General features: G+C 39.8%; 1 protein-coding gene across 1 annotated transcript in view; it reads right to left on the bottom strand.

Annotated features, from left to right (window-relative positions):
* Positions 1–5835: 5835 nt before the first annotated feature.
* The window catches only part of LOC306650302 (neuronal acetylcholine receptor subunit alpha-7-like), a 125184-nt gene continuing 114515 nt past the window's right edge, over positions 5836–16504 (bottom strand). The window contains 6 exon segments of the mRNA XM_079122194.1: positions 5836–7162; positions 7164–7292; positions 11847–11956; positions 12978–13064; positions 14030–14224; positions 15609–15776. Of these exon segments, the coding sequence (XP_078978320.1) occupies positions 6773–7162; positions 7164–7292; positions 11847–11956; positions 12978–13064; positions 14030–14224; positions 15609–15776 (1079 nt within the window). The 3' untranslated portion in view covers positions 5836–6772.

Below are 16504 nucleotides of genomic sequence, written 5' to 3' on the forward strand. Positions count from 1 at the left end.
TTAAATACCATATAGAAATGGAAGGAAACTTAAGAGCAGCAGCAGTAACAGGCTGTGACAGGAAAAGTAGTCAAGGACCGTGGGGACAGAACTCCAGATGGAGGCTCAGGGTCCTATTCAGAGCAGGATCATTTATACAATTGATTTCACACACAACACACACACCACACCGAGAGAGAGAGAGGAGAGAGAGAGGAAATAATACATTGTATTAAAAGCACAATGGAATAAAATTGAAATTTGAACTCAATTAAACTGTGGGGAAATGTTAAAATACTCATTAAAGATCAGTTAGAAGAAGATATTGAAGTTAACTCATAAAATATTTAGAAAATTAAGATAATAAAAACACTATATCAAAACATGTAGATGACTGTTAAATCTTTAATCCGAATAATAAAATTTGGAAGTACTCAATTTAATAAGAATAATGAAATATAGGAAGGTTTGAGTCTCCTGACTACTAAACTGTCACCCCCCCTCCACCCCACTGTTCAACCTAGATAATAGAACTGCTAACATGGATGAACCGTATGGACATTATGCTACGAAAAAGAGGTTCACAAAAAGGACAAACACCATACAATACACTTACATGAGGTTCTAGAGTACCCAAATTTTCATAGGTAGAAGAATAAGGGTAGTTGCCAGGGCATAAGGTAGGAGAAATGGGAAGTTAGTGTTTAGTGGGTACAGAAGTCCAGTTGGGAAGATGGTAATGTCCTGGGAGATGGATGGTGGTGATGACCTTCCTGAACAACAATTTGTAAAGTTCTCTAGTGCTACTGAGTTGTACTCTTAAAAATGGTTAAGAGCTGAGGGAGTAGCTCAGAGGTAAGGTTCCTTTCCTACACACAGGAGAGTCCTGGGTTTAATTCCCAGCACTCCAAAAAAAATTTAAAAAAGAAAGAAAAATAGAAAAGATAAAAAGATGGTAAATCCTACATTATGTATATTTGACAATTAAAAATCTAATTTTTAAACAAGAAAAGGACCAAATTGTTGGAAATAAAAGTAGATGTTTAAGAATTACAAAACATACTGTCAAAATTTGTTGACTGACAACAGTTATTAGAAGGGGGATCCAGAGAACTTAACAGAGCAGTAGAGAGAATGGCAACAAGGTTGTAAGTGGCAAAAAAAAAAACCCACTAAATTTAGTCAAGAGCAATAAATTGTAAGTCAGACAGTGAAGAGGCCGATGAGAAAGGGAAGAGATATTGCAGAACTGTCAACTATTCCCTGTTTCTGTGACTCCCAAAGTTGGGTGTGCTACCGGCATGGTAGGAGACTGTTCACAAAGTTTCATACAGAGAGAAACTGCAGACAAAACCCTAAAGCCATGACTTTGGAACCACTTGCCCCACTCCTGATACACTACAAGATCAGATCAAACCTGTACAGAAATTAATTAAATGATAATTAGAAAAAAGATCCACTAGTGGTGAGGTCAGCAACTCTTGGCCAAGGTCTAGGGAGGATGGGGAGGCATTGTGTAAGAAAAGAATAAAGAATGAAAGTTAAATTATGTAAGAAAGGGTAACTTCCTGAGAAATGCAAGGCAAGAGGGCTTCTGATGAAAAGTTTCTGTGGGTCTGTTCTCTAGAGGACTGTTGTCGGAGTGAATGGAAGGACCAGCAACACCTGATACAGTCTGGCTATCCTTCCAGGCTTGTTCCACTTGACTTGCGGTGTCTGTGGAAGGCAGAAGTTCACATCCCGGGGACCCTGGAACTGGGAAGCAGGAGGCCGCACCTCTGGTACCTATGGCTTGTGTTGCCCTGCCTCCCACTGTCAATAAGAAGGGTGGCCTCAGCCAGGGACCAATGGGACCCAGCATCCAGGTCCCCAGGCTGGTGAGTCTAGGTGTTAAAGGAAAAGAAAAAAAAAAAAAAAAAAAAACTACGTAAAGTAAAATCAATAAACACAGGAGAAATATACAGAGTCAAGAAGAGAGAATAAAACATAATGAATTAAAAATCCTAAGTACCTATATTGTAAAACTATTCAACTATAATGAAAATGAATGTGATTAATTTTATATTAAAATGTGTAACTGAAATTAACTCCAGAAGTGCTAGAAGACCTAACCTGCTTGGTAGGAGAAATCCAGAAACATAATAGTGCTGGCCCAGAGGTCTCACAGATAGTTCTCTTAAATGTAAGTAAAAAATGATTCTAAAACCAAGTAGAGTTGTCCTTCAGGATCCTCAGCAGTTTCATTCCAGGACCTTCCTCAGATATCAAAATATGATGATGTTCAATTTCCTTGTATAAAATGGTATATTTGCATATAAACTATACACATTCTCCCCTTAACTTTAAATCATTTCTAGATTATGTATAACACCTAATATGATGCAAATGCTTTGTAAATGCTGTCATATTGTATTACTGGGGAATAATGACAATAAAGTGTTCACAGTAGATGCAACTTTCTTCTGCATATTTGTCATCCACTGTTAGTTGAATCCATCGATGCACAAAAAGCAAGCCGTGGAATGATTAATCATAATTATGAATATTGATGGCAAAAATCATAAGACCAAGTAGCAATCACCTCTGGAATATAATAATGACTTAGTCTTAAGGATGCTATTAACAAAATAAAACATTCTACTAGAGCCAAGGGGGAAAGTTTCTGATGATCTCCAGGGATACTGGAAAGGCTTTGACAAAAATCTAATATCCACATTTTTCCAAGAGAGCAGTAATAGTTTGAGAGTCTACATGGATACCTTTTAATTATGACAAGGAAAATACGTGTCTTCAAATAGAATTGTGTGAGACATTAAAACATCCTGTTAACATTAAGAACAGACAAGTGTGCTACGTGAATCATTGTTACTTAACACTGTTCTCAAATGCAATTGGATAAAGAAAGAAATAAGGGTAATATTGGGAATAACTCCAAAGAAAATTTTAGAAAAAATAAGATATTACAGTTAGGTGGTCGATTATGACATTAATATACAAGACCCAACCACTTTACTAACATCCAGTTTGTAAAACCAGAAAAATCCATTCCATTGAAGATGATAGCAAAATGACAAAACCTCTAGAAATAGACAAGAGATCCATAAAACCTAGTGAACAAGACCATAAAACTCAAACAAGTGACATGAAATTTGACTTGAACACAAGCCTAGATTGTGGTGTTCCTGAATACGAACACTTAATCGATAAATTAATTGGGACTCATTTTTTAAAAAAAGATGCATATATGACAGAAATAAGAGAATGGGAGTTGATGGGTGTGTTGAAACTAATAAATAAAACTTTAGAAATTAAAGGCATTAAGAGAAAGAGAATCAATAGAAGAAAAATAGATCCAAATGCTCATAGAAACTAAGTTCACAAATAAGGTAAGGCATTTTTGAACAAGTGGGGAGAATACTCTTATTATAGAAATGCATTTTTACATATTGGATTGATGCCACTGACCAGTCTGGAGGGGAAAACAATGTTTTTACCTCTATTTCTTGCAAAAAAAAAAAAAAAATCATCCCTGGAGAGTCAGAAGACATAAACAAATGAAACCACAAAGTTTTAGAAGAAAAAGTGAGTAAGTTTATTTATAATCTCAAAATGAGGAAGGCATTTAAACAAACTGTAAATGATTCCCAGTATCTAAAAAGGAAAATACAGATAAATTGAAAACATAAAATTATAAACTTTCTATATGCCAATAAACAAGCAAACCAATAAACAACATCAAAAGATAAAGGATAAACAAATAAACACATTTCAAGACATAAGACAGAAAGATCCTGACATGCATAAGCAAATGAATTAAGAAAAAAAAGCCAAATAACGCAAATGCAAATTGCATAAAAGTATAAATTTACAAAGATTGAAATTGCCAAAAAATCATTTGAAAACATGTTCAACCTCACAGTAGAATGAACTGAAATTAGAATAATATTGCAATATCACTTTTTTACCATACTAGGAAAAAATAAATTCAACAGTATTTAGCACTAGAAGGCTAAGAAACTGGTCCTTTCATTGTACTGATTGGTATCTGGAGGATAATCTGGCAATATCTATCAAAATGTTAAATGCACAAAGCCTTATGTCCAGCAATTCCATTTCTAAGTGGAATTTCTACCAAGATATAGTCACAAAAGTGAGGTAAAATATACATACAGATATGCTAAGTGTAGGTTTGCATATAAAAATAAAAACTGGAAATATCTACATGTTTACCAATAAAATAAAAATCAAATAAATAGTCCACTGAGGCTGAGGAATGCTAAGCAGCTATTTAGAGGAATAGAGGTAGATCTTCATATGTCACTGTGGAAAGATCTTTAAGTCAGAACACTAGGTGCAGAGTGCTGTGCAGAGCATAAGGGCTAGAACATGTCTTTCTCCACGCCCACCCCTCTCCCTCTTCAGCACCCTCCCTTCCTTTCCTCTTTTCTAGAAATGCCTCTGAAAACTCATCAGTGGCCCCTGTGGGGAACAAAATGGGAAAGGGGGTGTGCAGAAGGCTGTTTGTTTTTGTTTCGTGGTACAGAAGACTGAACTCACAGGTGCTATACCTCTGAGCCAAGTCCACACTCTTTAATTTTTTTCATTTTGAGGAAGAGTTAACTAAGTTGCCAAGGCTGGCCTCCACCTTGTGATTTCCTGTCTCAGCCTCTCATGTCACTAGAATAAGGAAGGTTGTTGTTTAACCATTCACATTTTCCTAATTCTGTGTAGTTAATTCCTAATTATCATCATCAATGACAGAATAGTTATTTGGGTGGTCAAAATGATCAACTTTTATTTGTTTTTTATGTTTTTCTGCACAAAATACAAAACCAGAAAGGTTCTTCTTTAAAGAAAAAAAACATGGTAGGGATCAATTTTGTGTAACAATAAGAAATGAAGCACTCATTCATATCAAAACACTTCTATTTGTTTCTAAAAGCACCTCAATAGGGAAAAAAAGAAAACATTGTGCATCATTTTTCCACACCATGTAGAATGGGTGGACCACCCTGCTCCAAATGGTATTTTGCTACATTCTTGTGGTTTATCAACTTTCTTGTTGTAAACAAGTTCTCCTAAGTTGCACACACAGGCACTTACACATATGCATACACCCATGCGCCCGCACACACACACACAGCACACACAAGTCTTTATTTCCTCCAGTACAGATGAATTCATAGGCATTACTCAGAAATGAGTGAAAAGAATAGCTAGAGAAACAAATGCAAATTCTTTTGCTTTGAAAATCTAATCTTCCATGATATGCCCATCTCAAGAGTTGGAAGCTGATTAAAGATCTCTGAAAGCTCAGAAGCATTGCACAGTTTTGAGCTCTGAGCAGTTACTAGATGACATAATAGAACCAGAGAGGGTTTTCTTGGTGAATACCCTCTGATCTCATAAAACAACAACAAAAAAAAAAAAAAAAAAAAAATGAAAAGAGACATGGTGGTTACTGTCTGCTAGATAATCTCAGTGGAGCATGGTGTACCCTCTTAGGTTAAAAAATTGAAATTGTTCTCGTCTTCAGTACACATCTCCAGTGATCACTCCTTGACCCTGAGCCAGTTTTCTGTGTTGAAGCTGGGGTGAACAAGCTATAGGGAGGCAGATCCCCAAAATCCAGAAACCAGAGCTGCTTGCTGTGCTACCTCTGATAGTCTGAGGCTCTTCCATGTTGACTGCCACTGGATGGTCATCTAGGAAAGCCACCATCCCTCCCAGTTTGTGCCACAGGGGGCCAGAGAGTTCCCAGTCCCTGCCTCCTGGCCATGACACATGGAGAAAGAGCCAAAAAACATGCTCACTGTATGGTGTGCATTTGGATGGATGAACACAATTCTAAAACGAATCACCTCCAACAAGTGTGAAACATCTAATACATTCTCATTTTTTTTTAAATACATTAAAGTGTGTAACTTAGCTTCATTTATTCCTTTGAGCTGGTTATTTCCTCACAAAACCCTATTTTTCCATTGGATTTTGCAGAACAGAACAGGGTCCAGGGCTAGCACATGAAGCTTGGGAGTCATCTGGGATCTATAGGGGATACAGCCTCTTATGCACACTTGACTGGGTCTGGTCCTAGATTGAAACTGACACAAACTTGTGTCCCTCTGATTTCCTCAACAGACTAGGTTTGTGAAAATTAGTCAGCTGGTATAAACATAGTTTACAAGATCAACACACACATTCCCAGTGTCTGTCTCACTTTTTCATAGAAACAGAATACAACTGTTTCTCTCTTCCAACTGTCATTGGTAGAGAAAAAAATAAAGTTGAACTGCAGAAAAACCAGCAGACAGGTTTAAGTATTTTTTTTCCTTTCACAACTCAATTATTAGAATGGATTTAGTGAGTAGTTTATTATTATTAGCTTTAATCTAGGTTTGTACAGGCAAAAGCACACATTGAATTTTCTTGTGGGCCTTATGGCAAGTGACATGCAAGCATGCAAAACCAACTGTACGAGCCTGCCCTGGCAGTCTGAGCCACAGAAATCTCTCTAAATGGCTCTCTAGAAAGAAAACAAATAGGCAAAATGACTGTACAGCGGCCCTGCTGAACATAACAATGTGCCAAAGGTATGCATAAGATAGTGAACAGAAAAATACTAAGATCCTATTATTGAAGGTAACAAGCAAACTGTAACCATCAGGATTGACAGTCATAAAGTATACATCAGCATTGTCACATTTAATGATGCTGTGAGTTTACCACACAGAATTCTCACCAAAAACCACTTTGCCTATCTGTGCATTTCCTACATGTACAGAACCAGGTGATGTTATGCAAAGTCTTTGGACACAGCTTCCACAAAGTTTGGAGCCGACATGAGGATGCCAATGGTGCAGATAATGGTGAAGACCGAGAAGGCCATGAGGCACAGGCGGTCCACCACGCAGGCTGCAAACTTCCACTCACTACAGACAGCCTCACTCTCATCCTGGCAGCGGAAGCGGTTGGCGATGTAGCGGACCTCCTCCAGGATCTTGGCCAGGTCTGGGTCCCCCTCTGGGGGCTGTGCACCATGCAGGAGGTGCTCATCATGTGTAGGGGAACAGGCCATGCGGCCACACACAACCCCAGAGTCAGGGGTTGGGGCACAGTGCATGCCCTCCAGGCCTCGGAAGCCAATATACAGAAGGTTCCCGTTGCTGGTAGGGGGGTCCAGCACTTGCACTCAACTCCACGCTGGCCAGGCTGCAGCGGCGCTGCTTGTGCTGGCAAGCTGGGCGGACCTTGTCTTCCCCAGGCCTCTTCATGCGCAGGAACCATGCACACCAGTTAAGAAGGATGACTCTGGTCTGGGGGGACAACAGAATGTTAAGAGAGGCCAAGAAGTGGATATTAACTAATCCTGACAGTAACATGATCCTACATAATAGGCCCTACTTTGTTGATCCTGGGGCTATCAGGTTTCATCACCTCCTCAATGAGTCTACACTGGCCAGCAGTGCCAAAACCTTACAGCTGTTGAGATAAATGAGAAGTGAGAATAAAAGCTATGCAGTTTTATCACCCTGGGTCTGAGCTGAGTTTCTTCCTGGGGTGGGCACACAGGCTGCATTCTTTAAGACAGTCTTGGCAGAGGAGAAGGCTGACTTGAGAAGAATGCCTCTGGGATAGGCAAACAAGGAGAGTCATTTTCCCTCTCTGATCCTGACTCATCTGTAACCAAGGATCTTCAGATTTAGTCCTCTGGCTCCCATACCGTGTGTGTATAAGACAGCCTAGAAGACCACCATAAACCACAGGGGCACTAGGAGACTTTAACATTCAAGGACAGACCTTGAGCACATGGACCACTGATTTGAAATAGTTCAGGCTTTCAACATTAGAGGTTACATCCCATGGACATTATTCTTTTGCAATACTGGTTTTCAAATTTACCCTGATTTTAAAAAGAAAAAAAAAGAAAAAAGAAAAAAGTAAAGCAAAGCCCAATGTGAAAGAAAAAATGAGGGGTTTCCAATCTTATCCTAAGACTAAAGAGGATGTGCTGTACCCCACAGGTGTTCTGATAATGTTAAGATGTAAATACTTACTAAATTATTTCAACCTATATAATGAAGACACTATTAGGGATTATTTCTTCAGGTCTAGGAGCTCTGTGGAAAAATTCCTGGGACACCAATGTGCTGTGGACTAAGGAAGTCTTGGAACCCCTCATCTCAAGATCCCTTAGGCTACAGTGAACACAAAATATCTGGGTAAGTACTCAGAGAAGTTGAAAGCAGAGTTGGCAAACTTTCCATAAAGAACCAGACGGCTACATTTTTATCTCTGTGGGCCAAAGATCTCTGTTACCACGACTCAGCTTACCAAGTAGTAAACATAGAATGGGCATAAATGGATGGGTGTAGATATTTTCTAATAAGATTGTATTTTAAAAAAATTTTGGAAGCTAAATCTGACTACTTGGGCCTCAGTTTGCCACACTCTGGCTCAAGTGTGTTATGTTTGGTGCCAGAAGTTGGCGAAAAGAGTCACCATGTAAGTTTATATTATTTCTGTCTCTCTTGGGAAGAGGGGAGACAGCTAATGTCCCAACATAAGAAAAAAAAGAAAGCATTTTTGTAAGCTCATCCAGATAAGTGTATATTTTTTGTAAGTTTCCCTAGATAAGGGTGTAAAAGGGGAGCTCTTTTCCTAAAATCACCTAGATACATATTTCATTTTCATTTCATTTTATGCTTACAGGAAAAATTCATCAGCAACCTAGCAGGTCTATTTCCCACATGTAGATAGAGATGGTAAGGGGTGAAGCTCATATCTGTAGGGCTTTCTTTCTTGGCATTCACTTTTAGGATATCTTATTAAAGGTGACTGAAGCAAACAGATCTGGGGGCAGGGAATGAATGAAAAGGAGAAACACTAAGATCAGTTTCACTGTAGCTGCAAAAACAGCCCTTCATTCCACAGTGTGCCTTCCACAGTAGGTGACACTCTATATGCTAGAAAGGCTATGTCTCCTGACCCTGGAGGGTTTTTTCACCATCTGTGCCAAGTGGGGAACACATAAACCTTTGTGAAAATCCCTAGGGTAAATTTGGCTTTCATGAGACATGTCATCTCACTTGGGCCATTAAGAGCTCTAGGAAGTGAGTATAATTCTCCCATTTTACAGACAGACAAAATGAACCTCCAAGAGACTAATTAATAGGCTTGAGGTCATATAATAAGCAAGTGATTATGCCACTTAATGTGTTTAGAGTTCTGCAACTTCATCGGTCAGAGTCTACATGGCTCTCTCAAAGCTCCTGTGACTTAGCCCAGCTCCTTTTTGGAAGACACCACAAAGCTTGCACCAGATCTTGAGGGAGGATGTCAGACAGTAAATGCAACTAAACCCAGATGCAACTCTGCACATGAGAGCCAAGCAGGGTCAGGCACTTTTCCAGCTATGACTGAATCTGCACATCCCCTGAGGCACAAATCCAGCTAATATGATCCACGTTGCCAAGTCTATTTTTAATTCCATGGTCTGAATCATTAGCTTTCAAGGCCAAAGCGTCTCCAAAGATGAAATTATCCTCTTGGCACTTATCAAACTGTGCTTGTGACCCCTTCTGTTAGGTTGTAGTTTTGTTTCTGACTGTGCAAATGTCACATAATGCCACTGCACCCGGCAGTATCTTCTTCATAGCAACAGATCATTGTAAGAGTCCCTTGGAGGCTGTTTATGTTTCAAAAACACATGGAAGGAAAGAAAAACGCAGTATGCTATATAAAATGAGATGTACACACTTTATATTTCATTTGTAGCCAACTGGTTTTAACAAGCTCTTATGCTAAGAGGTGAAAAATTAGCATATGCTTTTAATTAAGATTTTTCTAGAAGAGCACAGTGCTATCGGGCCATTAAAAATGGTTTTACATCTGTGTTTTCATTCCTTTATCTTTACATCAGTTGAAATACTTATAAAAAATAAGTGTTCGTATTTCCATAAATAAACACTAGAAGGAAAAAAGGAATGTTTCAATATTGGTGTTGGGAGCAGAGTGAAGGGAGCTGAATTTCCTTATGCATAGGGTTAATTTGAGCTAGACTTTTGAAACAGGTAAATGTATCATCTTCTTCAAACAGAAAGATGGACAGGCAGAAAGACAAGCAAATAAACTGGAAGTCTGTTCACATATCTGTCCTGGCATCTTGCCCAAGTGTGTCAGGGATATAAGAAAGTCAGGGGCTGGGGATATAGCTCAGTTGGTACAGCCTGCCGCACATGCACAAGGCCTTGTGTTCAAATCCCCAGCACCACAAAAAAAAAAAAAAAAGGTCAGATGAGAATGTAGGTGTATATGTGCAAATGTATCCCATTTTTTAAAGGGGGATGGGCACTTCTCAAAACAAGCCTCACAGATGGTAGCAATGTGACCTGTGCAGGAGGCATCATCATTTTAGGGTGAGTGACACTGCTGTTGGTGCCATAAGCTACAGGCAAGTTTTTAGTAAGTATATGAGGAAAGTGTGCCATGAAAGGGAATTTGAGGGGAAACAGTAACTTTGTAAGCCCAATATTTTTAAAAAGTGATCTTTCCTAAGTTAACTTGTAGGTAACTATGAACTACTGCACATTGAATGTTCTTAGAAAGCCTGGAAACCCTCTGTTCTTGGAGAGTATCTAAATGCATCTCATACTTTACGCTGCATGTAGCATGGTGGTGATTCCTACACTCTCTTTTGGGCTTGAATGCAACCTAATGGGTCTCTAAAAACAGGTTCCTTTGGGAATAGAAGAGATTTTTCCATACTAGACTATACACTCTGGATAGAAAGACTGGGAAGGTCTGCAGGACCCAAATGAGTATGGGAGATGAGGGCAACTCTCCCCTGCCACAGATTTTGTCCTGGTGACATGAGGAAAATCCAGACCCTGGCTCAGCCCTACTCAAGGTATCCTGACTAAGAGTCAAGGGGCAAGGTTCAGGGGTTTGAGCACTGGGTTGTCAAGGAGTAGATACCATGGATGAGTGAACATCAGCATACAGGGCCAGAGTGTGGTGCTTGCTGCTGCAGGGAAGGGATAATGTGCCCTGGGCTGACATCACAGGCTGAGGAACTCACTTCTATACTTTTTCATCTATTTTCTTTCATGTCTTTCCCTTTCTCTACTAGTACTATTTACCTTTATGTTATAGGGTTTCCATTAGATTACATTTCTAAATGTATTAAGTGTATGTACACTTGCCCCTATGTACCTGTGGGTTCCATATCCATGGATTCGACCAACACTCAGAAAACAAACTGAATGTGTACAAACTTATTTCTTCCATTATTCTCTAAACAATAGAGCAGGAAAAACTATTTACATAGCATTAGGTGTAATAAGTAATGTAAAGATGATTAAAAGTATATAGGAGGATGGGCATAGGTGATCTGCAAACACAACACCATTTTAGATAAAGGACCTGAGTGCCTGCAGATTTGGGCATCTGCGGGCAATCCTGGAATCAGTTCCCTGAAGATATGGAAGGGTAGCTATATTTTTGTACAGCTCATTCCATGTTGCTAAGTGTCTATGTCATTTGTTGCTTTCTACTGTTGCAAAATGCTCCACACTGTCCATGCAAAAGAATAGTTTCTAAAAACACTCTGCTAGCAAAATACACAGACTGGCCAATATGTGAGCCATGCTCTGGAATGCCAGATTAAAACTGCCACAGGATAGATACTGAGGGGCATACTCACCATAACTATACTCTCTGCAGAGATATAGAGAAAGGCGAAATCATATGAAAAATAGGCCTGTCTGTTTGAAAGTGCTAATTTGGGGGCGGGGAGTAAAACAGATAAACCGTATGTGAAACCTGCTTTAGGGAGGGGCTCTGACTCTATGGGAGTGGGAGGAACATACCCACTTAGGCATCTTGCCCCCATCAGGGTCATGGTGGTGATATTGCAGCACAATCACTGTCACCACAACAGAGAGGCCTACAATGATCATGGTGCTGGCAAAGTACTGGGCTGTGGAGAGAACAGACACAGGATGAGACCTGAGGCCCCAGTAGCACTGAAAGCCACAGAAGGAGCACACCCAGACCTTGCTCTCTTACTGTCAGTGCCTAGCCAGGCCTATAGCCCACTCACCACACACCCCTGGTGGCAAGGGTCAGCCCAAAGCCCAAAAACCTGACTTCCCACCACCAAATGGGAGTGGCACCTCCCACAAAAACCTAATAGCTGCTGGCAGAATGCTGCTTTCCAACCTCACAACTGACTTGGAGGACTTGCTTCCCTGACAAGGAATAGAACCCCAGCTGTAGTAGCGAGAGTATCAAATTCTAACCACTAGACTGGGTATTCTTTTGTATGGTTCCATGTATTCATATCCAGGAAGGTGAAAAGCAATATAGTCTTCTGTTTCTCTCATTCCTCCCTGAGCAGAAGATCATGTCTTATACCTGTCCTGGACAAAACACATATTTCCCCAAATACTTATTATATATGGAGACCCTGAGTTATTTCAGGAAGCAATGACTAAGAGTTAAATTGTATGCTTCTTTGTAAGAAAAGATTTGTGGACAAATAAGGTCTCAGTTAAAATAATGAATCTCTAATAATAAAACTTTTGACCCCAAAACAAGTGTGAGAATTATGGCAGAGTGGGCATTTCTGTAAGTTTTTTCCTTTGAGATGGGGGTCTCACTATATTGCCCTCACTGGTCTTGAACTCGGGTTCCAGAGGTCCTCTTGCCTCAGCCTCCTGAGTGGCTGCACCACATGTGCACACCTCTGCTGCTGGCCATTTCAGTAACTTAAAGCCAAACCACCAAGTTGAATATCCCCTTCTACTACTGGGACCCAAGTGAGTGGAAGCTATGGGTCATTGTGAATAGTTACAGCAAGTCATGTTCTCATGCCTAAAGATGAAGGGGTAGTACAGCTCTTCAGGGCATAAAGGACACATTTCTACTCTTTGCATATACTGGGAAATGCTAGGCACTCTAACTCTAGTTCTAAGAAAGGAGCCTGACTCTTGACTTACCTATCAATGGCACTGAATCAGATGTTGCAGGCATGATCTCTGCTACAAGCAGCATGAAGACAGTTAGAGACAGTAGCACTGTGATCCCTAAAACAAATACACATAAGATCCTTAGACAAAACATAAAAGTCCTAAATTCCATCTACCAGTAATAGGGTCATCTAACCTGTGTTTTAAAGAATTAGGGAGGTGCTGGGGAAAGGCCACAGGATGAATAGTTTCTGTACACATGAGCATGTACATTTTTTTCCTGGAGGAAAGTCTCTGTCACCTGTCAGAGTCCCAAAAGAAACTAATGAAGAGAAGTTTGGGAATCAAAATTTTGGAAGAATCAATAGAGCACAATTATCTGTCAGGTTCTTTATTGCAATATTATTGAGAGGTAGCTTCTGCACAGCAGGATAAAGAAACCATGCAGTCAGAAGGCCTGATTTCAGGTTTTGACTTTGCCATTTACTTGCTGTGTGATCTTAGATAAGTTATCTAATGTTCTGAAACTTGTGCTCAGAAAGTGAAATGTTTGTGATTGACATTTTGAGATACTGAGAAATTCTTTTGAGATATTTCAAAACTCATTTCACCTTTCAAAATGTTACTTTTCTTATTTTCATGTGGAAGCAACTGTAAGGAATTATGGGGCATACAACAATAGACAAATGAAAGCTGAAACTGAGCTGAACTCCCTATTCACAATGAAGGTTGACTTGATGCCACCAAGGAATGGGGGGTGGGGGCGCAGTCAGGGAGAAAGCACAGGCTCTTCAGGCCAGAATCAAGCTGGTCCTTCCATGGGTTAATCCATCATCTTTGTAGGATCAGAGGATTCCAGGATCCTGCAATATTCTCAGGAGGGTACATCCATCTAACTTAGAGCATGAATCAGGAGTCTATGATATTCTGGAGCTTCTCTGGGCTAAGAAGTTCATGAAGAATAAGTCAGACAGGCCCTTGGGATCCCAATACATCCCTGTACTGTCCACAGTGAACCCTACAGAACTAACTTCAAGGAAGGGCCTTCAGTCCAGACTCTTGCCAAAGATATGGGCACTTACCAAGGGAGATTTTCTCCCCAGAATCTGCAGGGAGCAAGAACACTAGCAGGGCCAGGGCTGAGATGAGCACACAGGGGATGAGCAGATTAAGGCCATAGTACAGTGTCCTGCGGCGCATGGTTACTGTGTAGGTGACATCTGGGTATGGCTCTTTGCAGCACTCATAGAACTTCTCGCTCCTCTTGCCTGGGATTCCTGCAAAGGGAGGAGGAGAAAAGGAACTATCATTAGAACACATAATTACTGTGTTTGTTTCAATGTATATACCACACACAAGCATAGCTCTGGAGTTTGCTAAGTGCTAAAAATCTTGGTAATTGATGTTTGAATAAATCCTTGCTGGTTTGTTATAAAATTGTTTTGGTGTATCTCAGTGATACTTAAGAAAACTGGTAAATATTCTTTTGAGGGATTGTAAGTACCTAAAAGTACATGACAATAAATGATGCATTTTTCATTTTTATCATTATAAATATAATTATAGTCATGGGCCACATAATGAAGTTTCTGTCAAAGATGAAACAAGTGAAGCTGGGGATGAGGTTCAATGGTAGAGTATCTGCTTGGTTTTCATGAGGCCCTGGGTTCGATCCCAGCACCACAAAACAAACGAACGAACAAACAAAAAAGAGATGGGCAAAATGTGCTTAAGTTTTACATCACCTGGTGACTGTAGCTGTCTCAGTTTGTGTATATACAGTGTAGGATGCATGCATAATGACAAAATCATGCAACAAAGCATTTCGGAATGCATATCCAATGTTAAGTGAACCTTAACTACATTGCTTTTCTATTTATAATGGCTGCTGATAAAAATAAAAGTGAAAATGGCTACAGAATAGTTAAAAAAAAAAAATCCTTTTCTGAGTCTTAGAAATTAGCTGACAGGGGGTAGATTGCCAGATAGACATCATGTTGGGAAGTGAATTTTCCAGAAGGAATGATTTTTCAGAATGTAAAAATTCCTTGCAAGATTTGAGAAATGTTACAATGACCAGTTTGATTCCTGACCTGGACTCTCCAATGGATTTATGAAATTTATGATCATGTTTTGCATCCATTTCCAACTACCAGAGTTGCCTCAATCCTGCTGATCTTTTTCTCAAAATGCTAAGCTATCAGACCTACTTCTTGTTCTAAACCCCAAACTCAACTGTCCCTCAGCAGACTTGTTCAGTGCCTAGCCAAACATGTGTTTCCCAATATTTGCAAATGTGTTTTGCTCCTGAATAAAATTGTTTTTACTTTATCTGGACCTCATTTGTGATGTTCACACTGTTGATTGAAATTTGCTGTCCAATCATATTTTAGCAATGGAGTGGACTTGAAGAATGTCACTAGCACTGACTTGTTTAAACATGTCCTCACCAAGCTGCAAGTTCCTCCTGTTAAGTGTTGCATTTACTCATTGTTGTCAGTTTCTCATTCTAAAGCTCTCAGTAAATGATGATAAATGCTACAGAGTTCAAGAAATGCTCATGCTGGAAAGGGCAGTGGAAAATCCCAAACTTTGTAAGCTTGAGCAGGAAGAAAGCAGCTTTCTTCCAGGCTGCTAGTCTCTTGTCTTTGCTGGACTTACCCACGAGATCCCATTCTCCATTGGGGATATAGCCGCTGATATCTGCCTCCTGCATCTGCAGATCCAAGGACCACCCTCCATAAGACCAGGATCCAAACTTCAGTTTGCACTGCTGCACGTCAAAGGGGAACCAGCGCACGTCGATGTAGCAGGAGCTCTTGAAAATGCCTGTGCAGGTGATGGAAACAACCAGAAGGCCAAAATGGAAGCCAGCTAAGATGGACTCAAAATACACAGCAGTCCCTCCAGCCCAGGTCACGCCTTCAAATTGCTTCTAAACCTACCTAGAACAAACCGTATACATTCTCTTTCTCTCTGTTTTGCAAACCTCTAGAAAAACAGCTCACCTAAAGTTTTACTGTATTTTGAAATTCAAAAACAGTGACAGTTTCTGTTAAAGAAGATTTCTCAGAGCTTTCTGTGCAAAGAATTAGTTTTATAAACTTGTATTTGCTTTGAGCATTTGACTCAAGAGTCAGAAAAAATGAAGAACATTAAAAATATCTCAAAGGAATTGATAAAAATGATAAAAAGGCTCAAGAATCTAAAAAGTGGGGACATGTATTTCTGTGTGGGTGTGTTTGATCTGGGGGGCATTTTATTTACATGACCAATTGGGAAAACACTTGGTTATCTAGAAATAAATGTGGAGGACTCTAGATCAAGAATAGAATAAGACCTGACAGGTGTAAGCTCAAGAGAGAATACTTGGATACAAGGAAGAGTTCCACTGAAGGAGGAAGTCCAGGCTCTGATAAATTGGAAGTAAATTTCCCAAGTCATGCAGATGAGACCAGATAAACTCATTTCAGATTTTTATGCCCTGTTCTCTTCCCTGTTCTTCAGAGAAGATTGAACAACACTAGAAGCCATGAATGGCTTAAGTGTCCCACTGC

The sequence above is a fragment of the Sciurus vulgaris genome (assembly GCF_902686455.1).
Source record: "Sciurus vulgaris genome assembly, chromosome: 2".
Taxonomy (NCBI): domain Eukaryota; kingdom Metazoa; phylum Chordata; class Mammalia; order Rodentia; family Sciuridae; genus Sciurus; species Sciurus vulgaris.